The sequence below is a fragment of the Thalia democratica genome, chromosome 8 (assembly GCF_965202585.1).
Source record: "Thalia democratica chromosome 8, ktThaDemo2.hap1.1, whole genome shotgun sequence".
In the NCBI taxonomy this organism is placed as follows: domain Eukaryota; kingdom Metazoa; phylum Chordata; class Thaliacea; order Salpida; family Salpidae; genus Thalia; species Thalia democratica.
In genome coordinates, this window is record NC_139172.1 from 18,075,024 (window position 1) to 18,095,617 (window position 20,594).

Consider the following 20,594-nt stretch of genomic DNA (forward strand, 5'->3'; position numbering starts at 1 on the left):
ACTATATTTATGAAAACTTTATTTTAATCATTTATTTAATTATTAATTAAGAACTTTTTTGTTTGCCTTTTCTAAATATTAAAAATAGTTCTTAAATACGTGGTGAAAACAAGTTTCACAAACATCTATTCAAGTTGAAGAGTCTTGTATTAAAAAATATTTATTAAAAATTCAGACAGTTACTTATTTAAATGCTGGTGGCATTATCAAGCTGTGATTCTTATTCAAGCAGAATACTATTTTAAAACTTTTGTTTGAAGGAGAATTGCAGTTTGATATCTGTTATCTGTCAAGCAATGAAACTTGCAGGGTAGCCAAAAAACATGAACTTGAAAAATTAGGCTAAAAAATAGAAAAACCCAGAATTTAAACAAAAATCACTCAGAAATCTAGAGAAAACTGGAATTTTAAACAATGGTTACTTGTTGAATAGTAAAATTTCAATTTAACACAAAAAATCTATCATCTAGATAAAAAAAATTGTCATCATCAATTTTTTTAATCACATTTACAGTACTTTAAAACATCCTTTCAATGATGTTGTACTATACAACATAGTTTTTTAACTTAAACTTAGTTTTAAATTAAAAAAGACCCAAAAATGTGTTTTTTCTAAAACCTTGAAGAAATTTCTCAGAAACCAGTGGCCAACCTAAACTTAATAACTGTCTGAATTTTTGATAAAGATTTTTCAAAAATAGTTCTTAACAAAAAGTTAAAAACACACTTTAATTAATATATTTTTTATACTTTAGATTATTTTAGTTGTTTGAAATATGAGCATGAACTAAAAGTTTAAATTCTGAATGTTTTAAATATTCTTTTTAATTTTAAGATGTTTTTTTTTTAATTTTATTCTTGAGTCATGTTAATTATTATGTATTTTAAGTATTACGCTTAATTACAAAATAGTTTTGAAAATACTCTTTGATAAAGAAGTTGTTAATATTAGATCAGTTAAGTTTTAAATAAATATACTAGATTATGGCCAATGTGATGTGGAAAATAACAGACTTGTTGAGAATGATACCAAGTATAAGTTGGGTAATATCTCTATGGTCTTCACTGCTTATTTGTGCTTTAGAATGATACAAGAAGAAAAAATACATCTACATACTAGGGTGTTTCCACTTACACCGGTTAGCTTTGAAGATGAAGTTTTAAACTTAGATTCGCACATAATTGGTACAATTATTTGAGATAAATAAAAATAATTTAAAGTGTGTTTATTAAAAAAAATATGTTTAACTTATTTAGATAACTTATAGTGTTACTGGTTTTGAATTTTAATTCTTACTACTATTTTTTTCTAATATTAAAAATTTTTTAAAAGGGTCAGATTTTTTATGGCTGTACTGTAAGTGAACAAATGATTAAACACCTATCTGTAAACAAAATTAAATACTTTTTAAGCTTAACTAATTATAAAATACTTTTGTAATTTGTTTTAACTGAAAATTCGTATAAAAGCTAAATACAAACAATAACTTAATTCTATATTATTATTAATGACTATATCCTGTAATGGAACTATTACAAGAAATGTATTTAAATACCCACTCTCAGTTTTGTTATACAAAAATTAACTAAAAGCATACCTGCTGATGTAGTATACTAACTTGTTCAAAAAGTTTTCACATTTTTTTTACAAAAGCTTTCATTCAGTTCAAGTTTGTTTTAGAAAAAAACTTAGCTTCAAAATAAACCTTAAATTTTAACTAGCTAGTAATTATATTCTTGCATTAACAATGCTTTAACATTTTAAGAGGGATTTGAAAAAACTTTGATAGAGAAAAAAATTTGTAAAAATAGCACTACATTATTTTTAGCCATTAAAGTTTTATTTTTATTTTAAGGGCATAGGGGGGTCCACCTTGATTTATACAAGTTTATGTTATTTTATAGAGTTTTATCTGAGCTATCAGACAGTTTTAACCGCTTTAAAAATTCAAAGTAATTTTTGAGATATAAGTGGTCAAAGTCGGTGACCTTAAAAAGTTCCTAATGGAAGACACAAACCAAAAACAAAACAAAAAAGACCATATCATTAAAATCTATCTTCTTCTTAGTTTTTTAACCAATATTCTTCAAGTTTTTATAGAAAGTATATTATTAAATTTAAAAATATTGAATGCAGGAACTTTTTAGTTTTGAACAAAAAAATTACTAAAAAAACACCAACTGTTTTTTGTTTTATTTTATCTAAAACTTTTATTTTTCAATATTTTTTTTTAAATTTCAACATTCAAAGTCTTTTAAACTATAAAAGGAAGGTTTACTGAAAGTTTTAGGTCTTTAGCTCAAAAAATAAAAGAGAAGATAGATTTTTAACATTTTTTTAATTTCCATGAAAGTTGACCCCAATAAATTTGCAATCCATACATTTGTATCGGAAACTTTTTACAAAAACTATAATATCTAAATAGTTAAACAAGATTTTTTAATTTAAAAAAAACTGGCTTGTAGTTTGTACTTTAAGCTTTTATATAAGAGCCAATGTTATCTTTAGTAAAAAAAAAGTTGATCCCCATGCCCTTAAACTAATAAGGGACAGGTAAACTTGTACTTCAAAAGCATGGAATTAAATTAGAACTTTTTTAAGGAGTTTTGTTAAACTTGGAAAAAGTAACCTTAAAAACATTTTCCATCCAGAGATTCTTTTTTTTCTTTTGCTTATAAGTTTGTTCAGATTAAACAAATTTCCTGATAGTATAAATTTGTCCATAGTTTGAAACTATATATTCTATATGATTGGTATGATCAAACCTTATGTAAACTTGAGCTTGTCTGATGACATACAAAAGTCCAGGCGTATGCTCTGTTGATGTTTTCGTTGATTGTTTTCAATACGAGCGTGCCAGCTGTCCTGCCTAGTGGACAATGTATTAAATGTTGCATGACAAAAGATAATGCTGACGTCATTGATCAATACCAGCAAACGGTTGCTTCATGTTTCATTATCATGTTTGTAGATTGATAATTGCAAGATTTTTGGTTGTAACTGACTAATGAGTCCAAATAGGGATGAAACCAGTCTCAGTCTACAGAAAGCTTGTGGTCTGATGAACGAATTGCTATGATCAATGCTTATGTTAACTTATGTCTCACAGCGTACAAAATGCCAGGCTTTGGCTGTGTAGACTTTTGCCGATGTTATTGTTGATATATACACTATGTAGTTATAAGTTTATACAAAATTATCTATAGTTATTTAAGAAAGTTTAAACATTTATTTATTGTCTAGAAAGACGATTCAACTACTGTAAACTCACTACTGTGTCACATGTCAGGGTTGAAAGACTACAATGAAGATGAATTGTTTTGTCTGGAGATGAAAGATCTTGTTGATCTATCCCGTGATGTGCTTGTTAGCAAGTTAAACAACAAATGTATTGATGATAAAAACATTGGTTTGTTCTTTGTTAGATTGTATTATACAAGAGTTTAAGACTTATTGTATGTACTAAATATAGGCCAATTTGACTCTAGGAAATGACAGGAAGCTAGGCTTTATATATTAAAATAAATAAAATGTTGGGCTACTAATATTTTTGATTTTTTTAAATTGTTTAAATTAGATATAACGGGTATTTGCTGTTACAGATTACGTTTCATGTAATATATCTTCATTAAAAAAGCTTATATATTTGTTTCTTATGAATAAAAATATTTGATATTTTAAAGCAAAACCATGTACACTAACTTACCCAATTATGCCTTATTTTTAGTAACAAAATAAGGTATTGCTACTAGTGTAGTATTTTTTTCTCAGTAGAATATCCGCATCCTTCTAGTTTTTGTTAACTTGTAAAATTAAATTTCCATTATATTTTGATGAAATGTAAAATTAATAGCAGATTTTTAAAAACACTGTTTCATATTTGATGTTTTTTTTTTACTATCCAAGTATTTATAAATTATAATTGTTGTTGTTTTCTTAATACCTTTAGCTAAATTTTGGTTTACCTAAAGTTGAGTTCAGAATCTAAACTTACAGTTTTTTGTTGTTTTAAATGATTGTATTATATCCTCTGATAGTAGAATTTACTGCATTATATAATAATTTGTTAATATTTAAAGCTATTATTAAGGGTATGGGGGGTCCATGTTGATTTTTACAATTTGATCTTGTTTTATGCAGTTTTATCTGATCTATAAGAAATTTTTTACTGTTTGAAAAATTTCAAAGTAATTTTTGAGATATGAGCGATCAAAGTTGGTGGAAGGCTCAGGCTAACAACGCGAAAAAAGACCATTTCACTAATAATCTATCTCCTTCTTCATTTTTTAAGCAGTCTTCATTCATATTTTCACACAAAGTGTTTAATTAAATTTTTAAAAGCTCATCATATTTTAGATATCTTTAAGTTAGTAAGCAATTACTTTTAACCGTTTTTTAAAACACAAGATATTTTTTGAGGTATCAAGGTACAAAATTTAAGATTCAAGAAGTTCATTATGGAGGGGCCAAATTAAAAAGGCAAAAAACAGTCTCAAAAACTCATTCTAATCTTAACTTAGTAATAAATAGTTCTATTGTTTAATTTTTTAAATTTAGAGGGCTTTTTTTTTAATACCATTACTATTTTATTTTTGGTTGTAAAATGCATGTTTTTTTTAAATTATTACACTAAGATTTTTTGTTATAAAGCAAGGAAAAAGATAAATTTTTAAGGTTAATTGCTTCAAAAAATCAATATAAAGATAGATTTTTAGTTAATTTTTCAAAGTCCCAATAAAATTGACAATTATAATTTTTTCTCCATACATTTGTGTCTTATTTTTTTAATAAACTGACTATATTTCTAAAGTTAATTAAAGTTTTCTTGTTTATTAAGGCCATAGGGGGGGGGGGGTCCGACTTTTTTTTTTACAAAAAATAACTTTGGATTTTATATGAAAGCTTTAAATACAAACTACAAGCCTGTTTTTATAGAATTCAAAAATATAATTTAACTTTTGAGATATTTTATTTTTTGTAAAAAGTTTCCGATACAATTGTATGGACCGCAAATTTTTCGGGGTCAATTTTCTCGGAAATTTAAAAATTCACTAAAAACCTATCTCCTCCTTCATTTTTTGACCTAGAGACTTCAAATTTTCAGGAAATGTTTCTTTTAATATTTTGAAGAATCTGAATGTTGGAATTTTTGAAATTTTGAAAAATAAAAATTTTATCCACAAAAAACTAAAAAAAATGGTAGTTTTTTGACAATATATTTTTTTTACTCAAAATTAAAAAAAAATCCTACAATAGATCTCTTTAAAGTTTAATGATACACATTCTGTAAAAATTTGAGAAAGATTACTCAAAAAATGAAGGAGGAGATAGATTTTTAGTGAAATAGTCTTTTTTTGCATTTTTAGTTTTCGCCTTCCATAAGGAACCTATTGAACGCCCTTTCTTTGATCGCTTATATCTCAAAAGTTACTTTGAGTTTTTGTAAGCAATTAAAAGTGTCTGATAGCTCAGATTAAATTCTACAAAATAAGATCAAGTTGTAAAAAACAAAGTGGACCCCCCCCCCCCCCCCTATGGCCTTAAACACTGATTTAAGCTTTGAAATAACGGCCAATATTAATATCTGTAAAAAAGTATTGGACTCCAAACAAGCCTTAATAAATTTAGTTATAAAGTCATGAAGTTAATTTGTTATGAAAGATAGTTACTAAAGATAATTAGTTATTATTTTTTAACGAAGTGATAGACAGTGTAATATATATATAATCATAATAAACGTAAAATATTTTTTTTACGTTTGTTAAATAAAAATACTTGAACATTAGAAATCTACTTACTTATATAATGTTACTCTATTTAAAAAATTAAGTGTTTACAATATCTTTCTATTTATTATTTAAAACTAACATTCGCTAATTTTTTAAGTGATTTTTAATTGTATCGTGTGTTTTCTAAATGATCAGATGTTAGTAAAAGCAGAATGTTTTTTTCTATTATGTTAATGAGTTAGTACTGCTCAGAAAAAGTTTTTATTACGAAGTAGTCACACAAATATTGTTATGCTTTTTATCACTGTTTACTCATAGGAGTTTACTCGAAATCTAGTTATGGTTATCATTTGTTGCAATGTTTAATGGAAACTGTATGGAGCGACGAAAGCGATAAAGTTTCATCGAGGCCTTATAACCTTATGTTAAAAGATGAAATAAGCAAGCTTAATTCTGACGACAACAGTTCTATTGAAGTTGATTGGAATTTAAATGTGATCGATAAACTTTCAAGGTTGTAAAAGAGTTATAAAAATGTATTCTTCGTTTTATTGACTTTATTCAGAGTTCTTTGATGCAAGTTTAAGTGCGTTTAAATAGTGAACAGTTCAGTCACATTTAGTTTTCTGTTGAAAAAATATTAATCAACTAAAAATAATGTTATTTACTTAGTTGTAAATTTCAGTACAGTTTATTGAAAACATTCTGAAATGTTTCGAGTTGAGTAATTTTCAGTTTGAAATCTTACTTAAATTTGAATTTTATATAAAAAATTAAATTTTTAGTAGCTTTCTTAACTTTTTATGTATGGTTAGCAAAAAAATGCATTGAAAATTAGCTGTGTGTACTAGTTTTTGTTAATGAAAAGTAACTGCATGATTGATACATTATACATTTTTTAGTAAAATTATTGACTGAAACCTTTGTATACTCCGGAAGCATAACTGATAAAGTGCGTTTTATAGCTAAGATAAATAGCAAACAGGATCCTTCACATGATAAAGACTAAACTGTTATATTTTTTTATTTAAACAGGCATTATGTACAAGATAAACATGGAAGCTTAACAATGGATAGATTTGCTCCATTTGGACATAAGTCAGGCGTATGGGGAGTTGTCAGTAATTGCTACTTACTGACCAAATTTGCACATATCATCAATTCAGGCACTAAAGTATATATTTATAACTTAAATACATTTAAGATTTTTTTTAAGTTGAAAGATAAATTTTAAATGTATCGTTTAAAATTTTCAAGTTGTTTAGTGTTTTTTTTGTAGTTAGTCAATATTAACAAATGCAAGAATTTTATTTTTTTATAAAAATACTAATAAATTTATATTTTATCAATAGCAAACGTCTACTATGATACAAATCAAAAGAGTTAAATAATAAAATATGTTATACCTCCATTTGCTTGAAAGTTTTTATGTTTGCTTAAATGTGTTGACTTATCAAAATTACTTTACTGAACCTCAATATTTTTTAACCACAATCTGTATATATAAATTTAGTTTTCTGTATTTTTGTCAATTAAAATGCGGTACAAACTAGTAAGTCTTAAAGCAAAATGAATAAAGTATTATTGCACTTATATTTACGAACAATAATAAAAGCGTTTTTGACAGGATTCATTCAATTGTGAAGATTATCCAAAAATCATGTCATCGTTTATTGTAAGTATAAAATTGCATAAAGATTTAAAAGTAATGTTTACAACTACAATGTCTTTTTTTTCATAGTTTGCCACCAAAGCTATGTTTAAAAAAATCATACTTGTTTAGTACTGTTTTTCAATTGGTATATCTACATTCAAATACCTAAACTAGTTACATGTGAACAAATAATTAAAATTTTCAAACTAAAATTAATTAATTTCAGCTAATATTTTGCAATAATATTTCAACTACCCGTGTTCATCACTTACATCAAGACTATATGACATTACTATATTTATGATTTGATTAGCTTATTTAATAGATTAATTTAACAATCTTAGATCTTACAAATATTTTTTTTTAACTTTCAGGCAAGATGGATGTTTCTTCCTTTAAAGTTTCAAGCAAGTTACGACAAAACATCAGGAATATTTACTTATCCATGCATTTTTGGAAATGTGGCTGATGTTAGTTTTTACTGAATACTTGTAAATTTTTGAACAACCCCTATATTTTTTCCTTTAAAGTGCCACATTGTGTTATAACTTGTAATTAGTACTACTTGATAGCTTTAAAATTGAATACGTTTTTGTCAGACTTGAACCTTAAAATTAGGTGGTTGTTTCTACTATGGTTTTTAAACTTTTTTGTTATTTAAAATTAAATTTTGTCACAAAGTATTTAAAATGCTTTAAAAAAAAATAGCTTCAGTATAAAAAAAAATTTTTTGTTAAATTAAAGATTCTGAAATATGCAATTAAATTTTTCTTTTGATCTTTGAAAAAAAAAACATTTTTTTAGTTTGATATTTTAATTTAAAAGATCTTGTTCATATAAATTCTCTCTTAAGAACTTATGAAATTAATTTGCAATATGTATTGATAAAAATTTCAGCTATTCGTGAAAAAATAAACTATTTTACATTAGTAAGTGAGTGTCGATCATTATATTGTTGTACAAAACGAATTTTGGAAATTTTTCAACTAATCTGTCTTTTAAACTTTACTAGTAAAAGTTTACTGTGTAGTCCTTAAAAAAATCAGTCAGCCAAATCTAAGTTTTGTCACGACTTTCTAATATTTTGTTGTTACAGATAGAAGGTAGCAATAGAAGCACACTGGCGTACGCAGACACATCTTCGCTTTCTTCGTACGGAACTTCCTGCTGCATTCTTGTGAAGGGGTTCCAGCCGCCTGCGAAGTGCCAGATCCCTGCTGACAAATGCGAGAAAAATCAGGCTATTTTGCTGCGACAACAGTCTGAACTTGAAAACGTTTTTAATATGAGATTTGTTTACTAGCTGACGTGTTTGATAAATTTTGAAAAGATACTTACTTAAGTTGAAAGTGAAAACAACTTACATTTTTTTAAAGCTTTTACATAACATATACCAAAAATCTTCGACTGTATAATATTGCAAGTAATTTAAAATAATTTAAACTTAAAGGTACACTAAAATATCAAATAAATAAATTTATAAACACTTCTAGGTGGAATGCGAATCCATCAAAGACATTCTAGACAAGAACATAACTGTGTCAGTGATCTGCAATGTAAGCCAGGTTCCGTTGTTTCAAGCGGCCAACAAAATATCTGGGTATTATGAGGATGCCTACAGGAAATTTATTAAATTTTCTGCAAATATCAGCCCCCAGTGGTCGGCAGCCACAGATGAAAATGCTGCCAAAATAGTAGATGAACTGCACAACCTAACTGCTGAACGTGAATGATTTGCATTTTTGTGTGAAGCGTTAAATGCTGTTTACGAACCCAGTATATTTTTGTGTTAGTCTGGTGATCAAGATTGCAATAATAAATTAACAAGTCGTCGGTGTTTTTTTATAAAAATTATATCTATTAAGTTTTTATATTATTGAAATTTTATAAAAACAGTTGTGTAACATTAAAACAAGTGTTTTTTTTTCTATCTGGGTTTTCTGGGAGCTCATGGCAAAACAATTTTTTGATGCTGTAGTTGGCTGTTACTGTTGATTGAATTGGTAGCTGTTTGAATTAAAAAAACTCTTAAATTGTTACAGGTAAATTTTTTAATAATGTACTAGTTAATAATGATGATGTAAATTTTGCTCACTGCAATGTTATAATATAAAACAGTAACATTTTTTACACTTCAAATATAAAAAGAACATTTCGTATTACAATTTATATATATAATATTCCATTTATTATTAACAACAAGTCACACTTGTAAACTTAATTACTAAACGCTTGAATTAAGTTCAAAATGGAATCGGTAAAAAAACGGAAGTACAGCAAAAAACTTAAAATAACAAAAACATATTCATTCAATTAAAAGTCTAGTTTAAAAAAAAAATTTGATGTAGAACTTATGTAGTCGTGCATTCAAACTAGTGATGTACCGGACTCACAATTTTGGGTCAGGCCGGATCCGGACTTTTTTTTCAAATTAGGATCCGGCCGGATCTGGAATTTTTTTTTAAATTAGAATCCGGCCGGATCCAAACTTTTTTTTTTTAATTAGAATCCGGCTGGAACCGGATCCGGATTTTTTTTTCATATCAAGATCCGGCCGGACCAAAATAGTGAGTCCGGTACATTGTTAGTACTAGTTTTCACGTAAAAATTAGAGCTTACATTTGTAGTTTCAAAATTTTATTTCTATAAAAGCTAAAAAAAAACTATGAATAACTTTTAATTTAGTATAAGGAAAATTGATAGAAAGATAAAGTACATCACAGAAACAATATCTGGTAGCTAAGATTAAAATCTATTAAATAAGATCAACTTGTAAAAATCAAGGAGGACCCCCCCCCCCCCCCTATCACCTTACCAATCTAAAATCAAGTTCTTGAACAAAATTAACTAGAAAATCACAAAATATTGAAAATTGGATCAGCTTAAACTCATTCAAAATCTAAAAGAAAACTAGCCTGAGTTTTTCAAAAATCTATAAACTAGCCTAACAATTTGGTAGTAAAGTTTTTAATTTTACAACACAGGTAAAGAGTTGCATTTCTAAAATGTTTATTTCATAGTTTAAATGTAAATTAGTCACGAGTTCAAAATGAGCCAATCACGGTAGGTGTTTAATTTTAACTGACGAAAATGACTCTTTAATTTACAAAGGGTTTGTTTTTGAAAAAATACTTTTCTGTATGCTCTTTTTTACTAACTAGATCCGAATCAGCCGGATCTGGAATTTTTTTCAAATTAGAATCCGGCCGGAACCGGATTCAAAGTTTTTTTTCAAACTAGAATCCGACGGGAACCGGAACCGGACTTTTTTTTCATATCAAGATCTGGATATCAGACTAAAATGGCAATATCCGGCCGGATAGTGAGTCCGGTACATCACTACTTATTATTGAGTAGACTTTTACAACTCATTTCATATTTTTTTACGACTGATAGCTTGCACGCAGCTTTTTCTTGTGATTGAAACATTTAGTTTTTTTTTATAGATATTTTCTATTACTTCTATGTCCTATTTCTGAAAGTAGTGGGTTTATAAGCCTTGATTCTGATTTCTCGTAAAAATTGTCCTTTTGGTCATTTAATGTAATATAGCATTGTTTTAGAAAAATAGTTTTCCCTAACTTAAAAATTAAAATCAGTTACTACTATATTTGGTTGCCCTTTTAATAGTACTTATGACGCTTTTATTATATTTTTATAATTTTCTTACAGCGGCCATTAACATTTTTTGTGAAAATTAAATAATTATTCTGCTTACATTTTTTTTTAACGTTAAACCTTTTTTTGTTTTGTTTGAAATTTATCGTTTATTTTCTTATTTTGTTTTGTTTAATTAAATATAAAATGTTAATTACTGTTCTTATCAGCTTATTTTGTACGACTAATTAGTTTTTTAAAATAGTCTTACCAACAAATTACTACAAGTAAATACACTTGTAAGGCGAATATTTTATTTTACCCAAAATTTCATACAAAAAGTACTAAAAAAGGAAAAAAGAAACTATTTATATTGGTTAAAAGTTTCTTAGAGTCAGAAAAAATGTAACTAAGAAAGATAAAAAAGTAAGCGGAGTCCTTTTAAATAAATCAAAGACACCATGCTCATAAAAAGTAAAAATGTGAAGGTTACAGCTACATGTTATATAAGTAATTTTTTAGCTGAATGTTGGAAACAGAAGTTAATTGACAGGGTCACTGGTCACGAGAACATACCTCCCCTTTCCACAAAGGTTGCACTTCGTCGTTCTGATGATGTGGTCGAACTGGTCGTAGACGAGGCAGTAGTCTTCGTTGTTTCCGTTCACGTCTCTCACCCAAAAGTTCTTCAGGTCGGATCTGCCAGTTGCCACTGGAGCGAGAATTTGCCTGAAATTAGTTTAGTGGGCTTTAATATGCAAGATTAACAAGTTTATTTTTTGTTGTGCTATTTTTATTTATAAAACGACATGCAGTTTTTTTGTTTTAGATGAAATAAATAAATGAAATGTTGTACTATTTTGCTCCTTTCGGCATAATTTATAAAAATACTAACTTGAGATTGTCCATAGACTCATTGTATATATATATCTTTTAGTTCTTTCCATTTCCGTAGCTCCATTCTCATCTGGTACTACAACCTGTGTAGAGATACAGTTTTTAAATTTGTTGCGGAATGGTACATAGCCTTATAATAAAAAACTTTAAACTTTGATACTTAAACTGTAATAATAGTCTATATCAGGATTTCCCAAGGTGTGCCATGACAGATACTCAGGGAGCCATGAGCAGCAAAGGGACCAAGGGGGGGGGGGCATGATGTCATAATTTGAAACTTACACTAGATATTCTGGAGTTGCCGATGAAGAGCAGAAAAAAAATTAAAAAGGTCTTGGGTGTTTATTATGGTAGTTTTTAAGTAATTATGGTACAAAGGGGACATAGCTTTTTAATTTCTTCAAAGGAGGCCATTTGAAAAAAGTTTGGGAAACCTTGATCTAGATTCTATACTCTTGAACTAAGCAACAAAGTTCAACAAAATTATATTTGTTTACAAAAACTTTGAATAAAAAGTAAAAAAGTTTTAAATTTTTAAAGCCTTTTTTTAAACAAAAAAGCTTAAAATTGGTTGTTTTCCATGCTTTTCTTGAAAAAATAGTATTTTTTTTTTCTTAGGCAACTTACGTACTAATTTACTCAAACAATAAAATAAAGGAATTATTTTTTTATTAGCAAAGCGAAAATGAGAGATAAATTTCTAAGTAAAAATCAAGCGAAACACACAACCACGATTGTTTTACTTTCATGACCAACGCATTATGACGTCACAAACCTCGTAACCAGTTTCAGTTTGCTCGACAGTGAAGTTGGTTTTGAAGTTGGCAGCCGAGTTTGAAAAACTGCTTGGATAGTAGTTGTTGTCATTGTAAAACATGTATGATCTGTCTCTGTGGTCGTTGGTCATGTCTGAAATTCTGCTGTGAGAAAACTTCACTTTCCAATTGAACCCTTGTATAATGGTTTGATGTAAATAAATACATAACAATCTCGTGCAAAACATTTTTCTTGCTCTAATAGGTTAACATGTTTGGAAATTTTAGGTAAAGATTGTTTTCGGCATTACCACTTTTATAGCCTTATGGTAATAGAAAAATATATATAATTTAATTTTCGGAAAAAAATTAAAGGAGCAAGATAATTTTTAGTTGATAATAAAACAGTAACTTCTGCACACAAAATTTGCTTAAATTTACATATTTTATTACTGCCAATTATTAACTTGTTCTCTAACTTATTATTTTAAAATGTGTAACTGCATTATGTTTAAACCAATTATCAAATCAAAGACTAGCGTAAAGCTTTATAATTAATTGCATAATCTACTTTCTTTACTTCAAAATAAAATGAAACAACAATTATAAACACTACAGGTTGTTTTCGCAAAAGTCAGATCCTTTTAAACGTGCAAGAGGTTAACTTGAAAACATTTGTTTAATTTTTTTTAGGTTTTACTTACCGTGGCAATAGTTCCACGTGTTGGAATAATAGCACCACGGGCTTGTAGTTGAGCCGCCATCTCCGACCACATTCCAATCGTAGACGCAGAAGTGGTAGTTCTTGCTTCCAATTTTCGATCTCTTCAGGTCGCAATTGTAGCCTTTAGCCGTGTTGATTCGGACTTCGTACAAATCTGTGCGATATTTCGGTGAGCAGTTTTATTTTGCTACATTTAGGGAGTTGTTGATAATTTAAACACAGTTGTTTTTTACCTGAACTCAATTTTATGAATTTCAAAGTCTTTTTTTTTTTCATTTTGTTTTTAATCATAATAATAGTATGTACCAGTGATGACACGATATTTTTTAATGAAATATATCTAGTTTACTATAGTGTTACGAACACATTTTTGTACGTACTTATTAACCATAAAGGTTTGTTGTGTAAAACTGTAAAGTTTTGACAAAATTTCAAGCTAAACAGTTTCAACTTAAAATAGAAATAAGATTTAAACTTACTGACAGCTCCATTTGACAAGCCACAATAGGCTGCTAAAATCTGAAATAAAAACTATATGTACTTTCGTCTTAATTCAACAGTATTAAAAGTTCATAAATTAATATAGTTTTAGTGTTTATCAATATGTTCAGAAACTATACTTTTATTATATTACATTTTACTACAACTTGTAAAACGTTTAAAATAAATATTACAACATGTATAAATTTAAAAATTATAACAAAAAACGTTTTAAACAAACCATAAACAAACACAGCACGAGTTTCATTTTTCTTCTCAACCAATCTGTTTTGAAGTTTTGGTTCTAATAGTTAAAAAACGGTTAATGCTCTTTTATACAGAACGTTTATATTTTTAAATTAACTTTTTCCTCGTTTAGCAAAATTATGGTACTTAATTAAGCGATACTGCTATTGTATTAGATAGTACATAATTATGTTTATAAAATAGTTAATTATTGTTATTCGAGATAAGCGTAAAATATTTCTAATAAACTGTACTTTAATTATACAAATATGTTTTAAAATTTAAACAGCAGAAGATTATAGCACTAAGCCATATGAAAAATATCAACTCTTTGTTTTGAACGTTACGTTTCCCAATAAAATGCATACATATATACATACAATAGAGTTAGGTTAACTAGATCAATTTTCACTGGGCCCATTTAAAGGACCATAGTTTATTACAAAACGTAAAATTAGAAAAAAAAAAAAAAAAAAACAGTACAATTATTTCATACATGCTTTTGAATATAAAACAAGCTGTTTGAATTTGAATTGAATCGAATGTACATTACATTAGTAAAAAAAATAGAAAAGAAACATCATGAAGTAATATGAGACGTATACCAGTGCAAAAATCTAACTTTTTCGAAACCACAAATAAGTGGCTATAGAATAAAAAAATATTAAATTTTAAGATAAGCTTTTTCATATGTCGGAAAACCGATAAAATTCGCTTCGCTTATTTAAGCAACCCTCTTGTTTAAACGCATATACAACGAAGTTGCTTCTTTTAAGAACAACCTACATACCCGGTTATTTTCATCGGCTATAGGCTGGGTCTTTTTATCACCTCTCACGTTATTCTAAAGTCGACATTTAGCGCTCTAGGTCACAAACATACTCTGAAAGCTCACTCTTGTTTACAACACCGTTAGAAGTTTTTTCTGATTAGCATATTTTAATCTGAACTGAGTTAATCATATGTAAATATGTACGTATACATTGTTTAAAATTAAAAACTGCTGTTTCATTTTGCTTCTGTAAGTAAAATTTAAAACACATCACAATGTTTCTTTTTTGTGTGATTTGTTTACTCATGTGCTGTACTTTTGAGTTATTAATTCTATTTCAAATAGCTGATGATTGTAGCAATAAGCTACATGAAACAATTGTTATATACTTTTTAAACTGATAATTTTAAAGAAAATGTTAAAAAGCCTTTTCAAGCTGAATTAGTAAAGATTACTTCATAAAACAAATTTAGTTTTATTGTGTATATTATGCAGTATATTTATAGAAGAATAAAAAACAAAAACAGGACAACTTAAAAAAGCAAGTTTAATAGATTTTGTTGTTGTTTATGTAATATGAAAAAATAATTTTTAAAACTGTAAAACAGACTTTTAAATTTTTACTCTAAATTTTTATACTATAAACTATTAAATGTTTACTTCGTTCGTTTAAAATTTTTATAATATAGTTAAAGGAAAGTATTATTGCGGTGTGCGACACAATAAGAGAAAGGTTCTTTGTGCAGCAGGTCCAAGGACCAAATATTTTGAGCTTTTTTTTGTCGTTCAATTAACAATAAATATTAAAAGTTTTTTTATCGGGAAACTAATTTTTTCTATTGAACGACAAAAAACAGGCTCAAAAAGTTTGGTCTAAGGACCTGGTGCACGAAAAAACCTTTTAGTTATCGAGTCGTACCCCAAAAAATTTTAATGTCATCCAGTACAGTTCTTAATAAGGTTTATTGAAAATAAACTAAAAATTTCAAAGCTGAACGAAATGCTTACAGTTTATACGCTACGCTATGTTCCATGACAAACGTTAAAACAAAAGTATTGTACTAAAAAGATTTATACACTTATAATATTGAAAATTTTAAAACATTTTTAGACGCTTCAAACAAAAAAAAAAAAGATAAACTAAAGGGAAACGACAACAAAAAACCGTATAAGTCTAAAATTTAAGATAAAACAGAATAAAATACATTCAAAAATACTTCTTTATAAAATAACTCAAACAACCAACATTTTTTTTGATATGAAATTATTTTTTAGCTAAATAAGGCTAAAAAATTAAAACTTTGATTAGTAATTTAACAGAAATTGTATACTCATCATTTAAAAGCGATAATTTTCAATAAATTTTTAAAAGTTACTTTTGGTAGGGTTGTTAGATGGGTTTTATCAATCTTAATAAGAAAATATTCTATAAACCTATATAATTTATTTTCTAAAAACTTAAATTTTGTTGATTTTCCACGGTTCATTTTGCATCGCTTAACATAGTACTTGCTCAAATAGCAGGGTATTTAAGTAACTTACATTTTATTATTGGTTTTAGTATTATACTGTTCCTTGGCAAGACATTAAAATGAATCTGTGGTGTACTACTCGATAACCGAAAGGTTCTTCGTGCACCAGGTCCTAGGACTAAATATTTTGAGCATTTTTTTATCGTTAAATAAACTATGGTTGTGCCTTAATACACTTGATTTTATTATTTTTTTCGCGAGTATCACATCAGTAAATGCCAGTTAAATTTTTTTTTCAGTAACTAGTCTTACAACCTTCTCAATGTTATTAGTGCAGAGATCGGCAAGCTGCAGCAAAGCAAATATCTGCAGACCACAAGATTTTTTTAGTTAAAAAGTAACTAAAAAAAAAATTTTTAAACTCATAATTTGGCCTTTCTCGAAAACTTATTTATCTATATAATATCTATAGGTATTTATCTCAATAAACGGTGGACGAGAAATATTTTTAAGAACTTTATAACTATTTACTATTTTAGTTTTCTTCTTTCATAAAAACCTACTGTACTTTTTATCTTTATCTGGCTATACAACAAAAGTTAGTCTTAATATTGAAAATTTGTATAAAGCATGTTTTAGTTTAATTGAAAATCTAAAATATATAATTTAGTTGTAACAAAAGTAGTTTGACCTCCCTCCCTATGCGTTAAATAATTACTTTTTACTAGTGCTCTTTTGTTGTTTATTTTATCGCATTTTTAGTTTAAAATAGTTTTTTATATTAGTGAAGACAAAAATTAAAAAATAGCTTCGGCACGCTAAAACGTTTTTAATACAGTGCGACCCACGAGCAACTGTTTTTTTAGGAAAACTACCCGAGACTAATAAAAGGCTGCCGACCTCTGGTCTATCTACAATTAATTTAAAAGGACTACCATAATTATAAAAAATAATCTAAAACTTAAGAATAGTTTAAAAAGTTTACATCGATGTTAGTAGCGGTTTATGAGGTTTATTTTCCAAAGAGAAAAAAAAGGGAATAATGAAAACTATTCAAAATTATTGAATACAAAAAAACTAAATGCTATAACTTTAAGTAAATAATAGGTAAAATACATAAGTTATGTGCTTTGCACTCCTTAAAAACAGCTTAAACTAAACTTATTTGATGTTTTTGCTATTTCACACAATGCTTTTATTTTATCAGAGCTTACTTGCTAAGTAAGCCCTCAACTAATTTGCATAAAATTTTTAGTTTCAATTTTAAGAGAGAAAAAACTATGATTATGCACTAAAAACAAAAGAATTGTAATTTTACTTCAAGTTACACAATAAATAAGATTGAACCACTTGTAGAAAAAAAATTAAAACGCAAGAAACTTTTATCTATTTTAAGTAAATAGCAGTTTATATTTGGGCGATACAAAATCAGATTTCCTTGTGCCTTTAAGCCTGATACTTTCTTTTTAGTACATTTTTTATTTTTAAGTTTTGACTCTTACTGAAACTGATCATTTACAAAAAAAATAAATTCTTGACCATGACATATATATATATATATATATATATATGTCATGGTCACACGAAAAACATAAAAATACGACAACTTTATCGCAGTACATTTGGAAATTAAAAAATGACGAAGTTAATTTTAAAATTCAGTGGGAAATATTAACAAGAACGAAAAATAAATACAGTTTAAAAAACGGATGTAAATTGTGCAATGCGGAAAAAATCGAAATTTTAAAAGTTAAGAAATCTGAATCTTTAAACAAAAGAAACGAATTACAAACTGGATGCATACATTATAGAAAGCAATTTATCTAAAAACTCTGTTAATAATTTTGTCTAAAATCAACTATCTATTATTACGTAATACCTAATTTTGTATAATTTTATTGCTGTACTTACAAGTTTGCTTTTCATTGAATAAAACTTGGCTGAGGACGCGTATTAAACGCAGAAACAGCTGTACCAAGCAAAAGTTTATTTTGTGTATGTTATTTCTATATATATATATATAGAGTTAAGTTATTTAACTTAATAAATTAAATTTTTCACACTGAGCCCACCTTGAGGGCTTTGTTAATAAAAAGTTTATTCAAAGATGTAAAACTCGAAGAACTCAAGTTTCGTGATTACTCACTCATCAGCTTCAAAACAAGTTTAAAATAAAGCACAAAACAAAATCACTAATGAAGGTAAAAAATTTTTTGCATAAATAGATTATGACGTAATTTTGAAACTATCAAAAATCGTGCAAAACGGCTTGTGCAAAAACTAATCTACCAACAGACAATAAACTAGCGAAAATTCATATAACTTCAGTGAGTAACTACATATTAGAACAGATAATTGGAAGAGATAAAGATAAAATTAAGATGCAAATTGAAATTTAGGCTATTTTAAGATGAAATTAAAACTTATTAAACTTTAAAAGCGACTTTTTTATATGTCTACAAGACGATACAAACTCGCTTCTTTTGTTCAAACATCTTTTGTCTTTCAGTGCATATACAACGGCTGATGCTTCTTTGAGACACAGCCTACATATCGGGCTATTGCCGTCGGCTATAGGCTGTGCTCTTTTTATAACTTCCCAGGATATTTCGTAGTCAATGCCGCTGCGCTTTAAGCCACAAACATACTTCGAAAGTTCAGTGTCATTTTCATATATGCCGCCTTTAAAAGATTTTTTATGATTGGCATACCTGAATCTAAACTGAGTCGAGCACAAGCCGACATAGAACCTCGTCTCAACGCCAGAGTTAACTGTGGCCTTGTAGACGATGTTCTCTGAACGGCAGTTACCCCCTTTCAAATTATATTTACAGCTACCAGCGCAGCCGCATTGACTTTGAATTCCTGAGTTTTGATTTAGAATTTTTTGGTTGTGTGCCTTAATGATATTCTCCAAATTTGCCGTACACGAATAACTTATTCGCATATTATGTTTGTTGAAGATTTTAGTTAGCGGATTTTGTTTATTGAAGTGTTTCTTGACTAGATTTATAAATTTTCTTCCAATATTGGTTTTTACAGAATTGCTAAAAGGAGGGTTATACCAGATTACATTTCTTTTTCTTTTGTGTTTTTGATTATTAGGTTGTTGCTCAGGTTTTTCGAATTTAAGTTTGTTGTCGTATCCGCATTTTTTCATTATTTTTTCATATTCATCTTTAGTCTTTAAAAAATTTTCTTCTTTGCTTGATCGTTTATTTAGGCGTTGATTTATTATGTTAGGAATTTGTTTTATAATGTTTTTAGGGTGGCTTGATTGTTTATTGACATACATAATTTTAGCGTTTTGTTTCCTGTAAGGCATAAAAGAGATATCATTCAAGTTGAGCTTCACATCTAGGAAGTCAGTTATCACTAGTGGAGATTCCACAGTGACTCTCAACCCCATAGATTTGAAGAAGGCATGGGTTTGTTTTTTTAGCTTCTCAACTTTAAAGCCAGAAGAGTTGGGCAATACAGCTAGACCATCGTCTCTGTACAGCCCAACTCTATTTAAACCAAAGATATCTTTTAACCCGTCTAACAAGAAAAGTCCAACAAGTTCGCATAGTTCTGCGCCCATGTAAGACCCCTGTGCTACGTCAAAAAGTGAGTTGGTGGTATTTACTCCCTTTCTACACCACAGAGCTCCTTGTTCGCAGAGTACCGATTTGCAGGCATTTCTTATCAGACTTAAGTCCTCGGCAGGTACGCTAATGTAATTATTAGCAAAGTTCAGTGATTTAATCACCAACTCTTCACTAATAGAAGGATAATAATCGACCACATCGAACTTGAAAAAGCTGTACTTCTGTTCCTCCAATCCAATAAACCAACTTAAGACTTGGTCTGTGTTGGTCCACTGCATAAGTTTGGATTTCAGACGCACAGCTTTGTTGATGCGGTCGATTTTGACCTTACATATACGTCCTACTTCAGACTTAGTTGGGTTAATCAATCTACATTTAGGGTGTGTTAAAAAATTCTCTTTGTGGTCTTTAACCGTTATATATGCACTTTTTAACGGCAGTTTTTTTATTCTGTCGTGTATTTTAAGTGTTTTTGTTAAATTTTTAGCTTCTAAGTTTATTTCATTTAAAGTTGTTATATTACATTTTACATAGTCTTTAGTAATGTTGTTAATTAATAATTTTCTATATTCACTCACTGAAATTTCATAAAAGTTTGCAGTTTTGTCTGAAGGTACAATCAAATTTTTGCACTTACCTATATCCCGCACAATTTTTAATAGTTCCGTCTGGAATTG

General features: G+C 27.9%; 1 protein-coding gene across 1 annotated transcript; it reads left to right on the forward strand.

Moving 5' to 3' along the window:
• Positions 1–1,109: 1,109 nt before the first annotated feature.
• LOC145842950 (uncharacterized) lies at positions 1,110–9,117 on the forward strand. The gene is made up of 7 exons (XM_082950424.1): positions 1,110–1,139; positions 3,245–3,410; positions 6,766–6,904; positions 7,358–7,405; positions 7,759–7,854; positions 8,481–8,660; positions 8,878–9,117. The coding sequence occupies exons 3-7, from the start codon at positions 6,800–6,802 to the stop codon at positions 9,115–9,117; spliced, it is 669 nt and encodes a 222-aa protein (XP_082806550.1). The 5' UTR covers positions 1,110–1,139; positions 3,245–3,410; positions 6,766–6,799.
• The last annotated feature ends 11,477 nt before the right edge of the window (positions 9,118–20,594 follow it).